General features: G+C 35.3%; 1 protein-coding gene across 1 annotated transcript; it reads right to left on the bottom strand.

Annotated features, from left to right (window-relative positions):
* Positions 1 to 903: 903 nt before the first annotated feature.
* LOC130958164 (multiple C2 domain and transmembrane region protein 16) lies at positions 904 to 4,358 on the bottom strand. The gene has a single exon (XM_057885113.1). The coding sequence runs from the start codon at positions 4,146 to 4,148 to the stop codon at positions 1,098 to 1,100; it is 3,051 nt and encodes a 1,016-aa protein (XP_057741096.1). The 5' UTR covers positions 4,149 to 4,358; the 3' UTR covers positions 904 to 1,097.
* Positions 4,359 to 8,198: the final 3,840 nt, after the last annotated feature.

Here is an 8,198-nt window from a genome sequence, read left to right as displayed (position 1 = left end):
TTTGCCGAGATGTGAAGCTGAATAAGTGGATCAAATTTTTTTTTTTGGTAACATGTTGGAAATGACTTTTTTTTCGTTCTTTTTTATATTTTTGTCTACATTTTTTTCCCTTCTTGACATTGGTTTTAGAGTTCTTGGGTTTGCCTAGATGTGAAGCTGTATAAGTGGATCAATTTTTTTGGTTCTCCATAATATTTTTTAACTCGATAGGTAATTAATTTCTCGTAAATCAGAGTTCCTGTTTAAAGATTTACCACTATCTAATAGATTACTTTTTTTTTTTTGTTTACCCAAATGGTATCCCCCAACCCGACAGGTTAAGTACTAATCCGTAACGGATCTGAGCTCCATTTAAGGGTCTGCTGCTGGCCAATGGGTTGCTACATGTATAAGGCGAGATTCGAACCTCCAAGTAAATTGACTACTCGACCAATCAAAGTTGGTTAATAAATGGACCAATTGTTTTTTTTTTTTTTGGACCTGAATGGACCAATTTATCACAATAAGGATACACTACACCTTGGACCCAAAATTAGAGTGACCAAAAACTCTAAACGATAGACCAAATTTGGAATCCAAAATGTAGTGATTGTATCCCGGTCCTTAGTTTGTCATTTTGGGCCTTTGGCCTATCATAATGTATTATAAAACATTAGGCTAATCAATTTAGTGATTGCTTGCCAAATGCCAACTTAATTTTTCTTGTCCTTCCTTTATTTTTCTTTTCATTAAAAAATCCAGAATACAACCCCTTACAATTCCACCAAAATCTCTTTTTACCATTTTTTACTCCTACGGAGTTGATTAATGGAGGACAACATGATTAAAAGGGTTGCGAGCACTAAGCAACTTAATGAGAGAGTTCAATAGAATAATCATGAATGATTTACAAATGATCGAGAATCTATGATCTATTATTTATTGTAGTTTCATTCTTTCACTTCATTACACTCAGGCATAAACCCCATTAAAAAGCCGAAAAGAAAAACGCAAAGACCATATTATCACATGCAATGAGTATTTATATAACTTACTAGTGGCTATCCTTTCAAATTAAAGTGTAAATACATACATAACCTAAAGCGAAAGTAAAATTCTTACATGATTCTATCTGACAAAGAAGGAAGCCTTCGAAAGAAGTTCAACGCCGGCGAAGGAGACCTATCACGGAAGATAGGGTGCCGAAGATAGTAGAACCCAGCCGCCATCGCCACCATCTTCGACGGCACCAGGTACAGTATCAATGCCACAACTAAGCACAACAAAACAAACATCCCCGTGGCACGTGGATCACGCCACGTCACCAGCGCCTGCACGCGCTCTCCTTGTGTGGCAAAATCTCCTAGCACAGTTTGCACGCGCGCCCCGAGCGTGCGCAACTTATCATACCTCGCTCGCACCATCTCCGATGATCCACTGCTTGGCACTGCATCAAACTCTTCATCCAGCTCCTCTCTATCCACCACCTCAGCAAGCGAAATTTTGGGATCAAAATGTGGAAGTGGGTCCCGCGAACGAAACCTGTAGTTCCATGCACCAATCACGAAGACGTAGAACAAAAATGTTGGAATGATCAGATCTGGAAACCACACTAGCATAACTAAAAGCGCGTGAACAAGGATCGTGGCCGTTGGATTCTTCCATCCACGTGTATCGTCAATCCACCGTACGATATCGATGACTCCGGCGACCACGTTAATTATCCTATACCAATTCGCACGCACTTTTCTCATGCTGAAGTTGTGAGAATCGGCATCTAGCATGTAGTAGACAACTTCCTTTCTCAGCGGCGGCTCCGATCTCGACAAGTGCATCGCCACCATTTTCACCGCCGTGTTCCGCAGCACTTCCTGTTGCACCACCCCCAATGGCTTTATGTGGTGCATTAGTGGCAGCATCGGTTGTGAGTACACGTGGAGAAAATCTAGCCGCTGAGTCGTTCGAATGAACCTAATTGCTATCTCTATCTCACCCATCTTCTTCAAACCAGCATGTGTCAGGACTAGTAGCGGGTACGTATTTCTGTACACACGACCCGTTTGGAGCGTAGAAATACGGACACGTACCTTTCCTATACGGAAATCGGGTCTAGTAGATTCTTTGGGACTGTCCACTTCGAATACACCCCAACTATCGAATACTCCAATGGTTAAAACTGTGCAAGGATCGTATACCTTCCACGTGTACTGCTCATTCCACTTTGGCTCCAATGTATCAGATACAGTTCGTGTACGTACCCATTTGTTGCCGTATTTGGCTACGCAGTATCCATCTGTTGAGCTTTTACCGTTCACCGTCTTCATCGGTATCAAGTTCTTGCAACCGATTATTCCAAGCTCAACTGTGCCAATTGCTGGCTTCCAAAGTTGCCTCGCCGTTGGGCGAAAATCGCTACACACGTGAGCTGACTCATCCATCACGTGATACCCTCCGTCAAAGCACAAGCGTAAGTGGACTCTGCCTTTGTAAGAACTCTTTTCCTCGTTTGGATCTTCGAATGTGAACCAACGCGACGCGACGTTCCGGTCATCAACTCTCCTTTCAATTGAGGCCAGTGGTATCATAAGAATCCCCATTGTCACCGGCGCTTTGGGTTGCCGGATTTCCAAAGTGAACACGAGGTCTCCACTAACAGGCTCTGCCGCTACAAAGAGTAAATCTTCATTCCACAAAGCGGTGCCGTTTCGAGCAACGGAAGCCTTTGACTTCAGCACCTGAAATCCAAGTTGAGCTTTAACTTGAAACGAAACCTCCTTTGACGAAGTTAACGGCATGATATCTTGAGCTTCAAGAACAGTGGCTCGTAAGTACCACAGCTTCGGTGACTGATACACCTTGGCTCTAGAGTTAACGTGGCCATGTGTGTCACTTTTCCACGCGTCCGCAAATGATTCGTCAGCTTGTGTGCCGAGCCACGTGGCAAGCATGAGATCACCGTGCTGGGCTCCACCTCCTTCCAGCCTGTACCATTGTGGGGCCAAAGGGCTATCCGGTGGGTCCCTCACAGGAATTTCTGTTACGTCAAAGCATACTCCACCAAGCAAGCTACGACCGTCAGAAATAGCGGGGTCCCACACGGAGACCTCAAGAATGGGGGAAGAATCTGGTGCGTCGCGGCTGAAAGCGAAAGCCTGGTTCCACTCGAATAACGTCGTCTTGCGAGCTGGTCTGGACATGACTTGGTTACCGGAAACCGCTATCTTCACCACTGGGTTACCGTTGGTAGGCAAGTACCTCGCCTTCACCACATGAACAAAGAGGTAGTGCATCTTCTCCACGAGATCAAACGTGGACCGTTCGATCAAAACACTATCGGAAGAAGAAGCTTCCGATGTAAAGCTTGCCGTTGACGCAACCCTTCTTATTGGCTGTGGAGCGTTCATCCCACTGAATCGTATCTCAGAACTCGACCTTGACACCGACGCCGCCATAACATCAACGTTTAAAGGAGGCTGCGCAGGTATTTCTGGCACTCCCGGATCCACCTGATCCACGCTTCCATTTGGTTCAGGTTCTTCATGCACCGACTCAGGTGGCTTTTCAACTTCTGGATCTGCTTTTTCTTCTGCGTCACCGTTTTCAGTTGTCTCTTCTTTAGCCTCGTCACATTCCGGCTTCGCGTCAGCCTCTACCTTCGGTTGTTCTTCAACTTTCTCAGGCTCAGCCGGTGGTTTTGTCTCTGATTCCTGCGGCGGCGGCGGCGGTGGCTCTTTCTGCTCCGGTGGAAGTTGAGGCGGTACCTCCTCATCTACGTAGTAAATCTTCAAGCCAATTTCGCCTTGGATCATGCTGAGTAAGTACTTCTTCTCGAGCGCGTAATATATGAGAGCCTCTTCGCCTTTTTTCACGAACTGCGTAGAACTAAGCTTTAAACGTCCCAAAGAGTTGTTCCTCCGGGTAGGGCCATGGTTCTTGTCGTGGTAGACGTCGAGTTCGAGGACGTCGCCGAAAATGTCAGAGGGCGTGCCGACGTTAAACGAGAGCGTTTCGTTCCAGACAGGGTTGAGGTCGCGAAGCACGGTGTGCGTCTTCCTCCGCTGGCCATAGAAATCGATAACGACGTAGGGGCTGGAAGTTCCGTGGCCATCCTTGGGCAAGAGGTTGCGAGCATCTACAACTTCCACAATGAGTTTCCGAACGGTGCCCATTCTTGCATGTGGCTTCTAATGATTTATTTGTGTTTGTAATAATTTAAGCTGAAGCAATTATTGTCATGGCAATGGTGTTGCTGTGTTTGGGAATTCTGGGAGAGAAGAAGGAAGAACTGTCTCAGCTAAGGTATTCCCCTTATATCATTTGAGAAACACGGTGACAATGAGTAGTTAAGCTGGTTAGTGATTATACTTCTATAATATCAAACTATTCTAGACTGTTTCTTTCTTTCTTTCTTTCTTTTTTCCTTATTAATTATGTCTTTTCAATTTTTATGCAAAGAAAATATAGTGTAAATAAGAGTTGAGAAAGCAAAGAATAAAAATACAAAATCCAACGCATATATTCTTTAAATTTTCTGGCTGAACTTAGCTGTTTTTTTTTTTTTAAGAATATATGATGATAATTAAATTGGTTTTGTTTTATATCATCTTTCCACTTTTTGAAATTAAGAATGAAATTATTATTCCTATTGATTTGTTGTGTTTGATCTTCAATTTGTTTAGAAAAATAGAAAGAATATTATACCGTTCTCAGAATTTATTATTTTTTGTTATGAGTTAGTTATTAATATTTAAAATAATAGAATAAATTATGTTGTTGATTAAAAAAATTAAACTAAAAAAATTGAGTTAATGACTAAATGATGGTAAATAATAATAAATTCTAATAGTCTCTAACAAATTTCAATAAATATTTATGCGATCAAATTAAATTTATTTTATTTTATAATTATTTTTTAATATAATAATTCCTAATTAATTTATATTTAAATACTCTAATTTAAATTTGAAATGGTTTTATAAAAACTATTTTAAGTGATATAATTATAAAAATGAGTGTATGAAATGGAAAAATTTTTAAGTGTACTAATACATTAGTATTTTAATAAATTTTAATTATTAATTTTAATTATAAAAAATATATACCACATATATAATTAAAATTAACGAGTAAAATTCATTGAAATAGTATGTATCAGTGTACGTAAAATTTTTTTATGAAATGATTGTTTTTATTATTATTTAATAAATGATGATTGAAGTTAACCCAAAAAAATGCTTTTGTTTATATACATAAGTTTTAAATTGTTATTTTTATATTACTTACAGTTAGTTATTTTTAACCATAAAAAAAATATTTTCTTTAATAATTCCCAACTCTGCTCGTAGAGTTCTTTTTCCCCTTTTATCTTCAACTTAATCTCATAAGAAAAATGTTCTCTTTCTCAGGCAAAGCTTATGCCACTTAAAATTTACCTATTGCTTTGTTTGAGTTAATAAAATATATTTTAACTAGAATCAATCAAGAAAAAAGGATTACATAAATAACTATAGTCAATAACCAGATTAAGAAAAGCAGGAGTGGAAGTTTTAGCTGTGTTGTTTGAAAAAGATGTGTGGTATGGAAGCCAGAAGTGATGAGGGGTATAAGAAAATAATAATGCATATATAATAAAGAGTCACTTAAAGACGCTTAAATTTTTTTTATTTTAAGATATTTTTAAATAATTAAAATTTAATATATATAATTAATTAAACTATGTTATTTTTATTAAAATTAAATCAGATAAGTTGATTTGGTTAAAATATCGATAAATTATATTTTAAATCGGTTTAAATTAATATTTTTTATAAAAAATAATAATAATATTTCTATTATAAAAAATTACTAAAATATTATATATATATATATATATATATATATATATTTTAAGAACCCTAAATTCTAACCTTTTTTTCTTTTCTTTATGTCGTTATAGGGTTAGAATTTAAGATTTTTAAAATTAAAAAAATATATAATAAAAATATTTTAGTTATTTTCTATAATAAGGTTATTGTAATCATTTTTTTATAAAAAAGAATATTAATTTAAATCGGTTCAAAGTTTGGTTTATCGATTTTTTGACTAAATCAATTTATCTGATTTAATTTTGACAAAAATAATATATTTTAAGCAATTATATGTATTAAATTTTAGTTAATAATAAATATCTTTTAAAAAAAACATTTTAAACATCTTTATTGAAATGTCTCCCTATATAATAAGGTGTATGTGGTGCTTAACTTGATATGCAAGCACCTTTAGACCTTTGCAGCTTTGTTGGTCTGTCTGTCCAATTGCACCATAATTTTCTTTTGCTTTGCATATTAGGTTAATTAATATATATATGGTTTCCCTTTCTCTCTTTTTATTTGTATTCTTAGTAGGGAAGATTCTTTGTCAAACTAGGCCTTTGCTTTTTGGCCGTCCCTTGAATTAAAGGTTCTATATAAATTAAGAAGCGAGAAAGAAGGGGCATGGCAAGCCTTTTTCTTTTTCCTTCCAACATGAATGGCTTTTGTGTCACCGACTCATCATCAAAGGTTCTTGTCCGTGTGAATACATGTTTAGATATGAATGATAATTGGAAATTTTTGACGAAAAATATGACCCTAGCTCTCTAGCTGCAGCTTTTCACACGTTTCAAGGTTTTAGGGATAATTACGATCGAAACATAAGTCTAGGGGTCAGCAGTTTTATTGAATTTTGGCCAGCATGTAACCAGCAGAGGAAGGTGAGCCATTGGATGAAATCTCACACCAATCTCACACCATCAAATCATCATTGATGGTTAGTTGATGGCTAACAATCACAAAAATTACTGGCCCCCTAGAATTGCTCATATATTAATCAATGTTATCAAATTGGTCCTTAGATTGAAATGTTATTATTATTCTTTAGAGAGTAAATACTTAATTCGTTTTCCATTTTTACAAAGGATAAAGTAAATTTTATTCAAAGAAAAAGATATTTCGATCTTCAATATTTTTGTTTTAGAATAATATGATTCATCTGTTAAAAAATTATTTAAATAATAATAAAAATTAGTTTTGTAAAAATTTTATTTATATTTTGTGAAAATTTTAAACCTTTACAAAATTATTTTCAATAATATAGTTAATCACTACTATTATTATTATCTTCTTCATCCTCGTTATTATCGCTCCTACTTCTATTATTTTTATTGATTTATCATCATCATTATCTCTTCTATCGTTATCATCACTAATACCAATATTATCAACATTAAAGTTCTTTTTTTTATTTTTTATTCGATGTTATTTTTTTTAAAAAAGTATTTGTACTACAATTATTACTTTTTTGTGGCATTATTTTCATTGATAATTTTTCTTCACTTAACCATCATTGGTAAAAAAAATTTTCAGAAACAAACTTATTAATAGTTTTTGAAGGTTCAAAATCTCACAAAATACAAATAAACCCCCTCACAAAACTAATTTTTATTATTATTTAAATAATTTTTTTAATGAAAGAATCGTATTGTCCCAAAAAAAAATTGAAGATCGAAGTGTCCTTTTTTTTCTACAAAAATCGCTTTGTCCATCGTAAAAATGGACAATGACCGAATTAGGTGTTTACTCTTCTTTAGAAATATATTATTATTTAATTCTTATCCTCGATCGTCATTAGTTCTAGGAAGTTGTCATTACAATTTTTTGTCTCCAAATTTGTGCAGTTTTTATAATTTGGACTGTTGCCTTCAGCACATCTTGAACAGCTTAATTACTCTTTATTTGTTGGACTGGGTATTAATAATTGAGGTCAATATCTATGAACCCAACCATATTGTCACAGGATTATTGAATTTAATTCTCAACTTTATTTCACACTTTTAAATGATAAAAGCATTTGGTTCATCCTTGTTCAATTCAACTAAACCTTGGGTGGTGTGACATTTAACTCTAGTCTCCAGGGTTCTAATCTTTCGTTAATGTTCTTCATATATACTTAGCATTAAATGTATTTGAACATGTAAATAAATCATTGGATATGTTTGTTTGGAAGAAAATGTTTCAAATTTTAAAAATAAGTACTGGCGTATTTGAATAAAAAAATAGTGATCAAGTATATCTAAATATGAATTTCATTTACTTTCTCACTATATATACAACTGAGCTTCATGGTATGAAATCAAGTTAGATTGAATAGACGCTTTGAAAATTGAATAATGTAAGAGCATATACCTATCCCTAAACGCTTCA

Source organism: Arachis stenosperma, chromosome 10 (assembly GCF_014773155.1).
Source record: "Arachis stenosperma cultivar V10309 chromosome 10, arast.V10309.gnm1.PFL2, whole genome shotgun sequence".
In the NCBI taxonomy this organism is placed as follows: Eukaryota; Viridiplantae; Streptophyta; class Magnoliopsida; order Fabales; family Fabaceae; genus Arachis; species Arachis stenosperma.
This window is presented reverse-complemented; position numbering and strand designations above follow the sequence as displayed.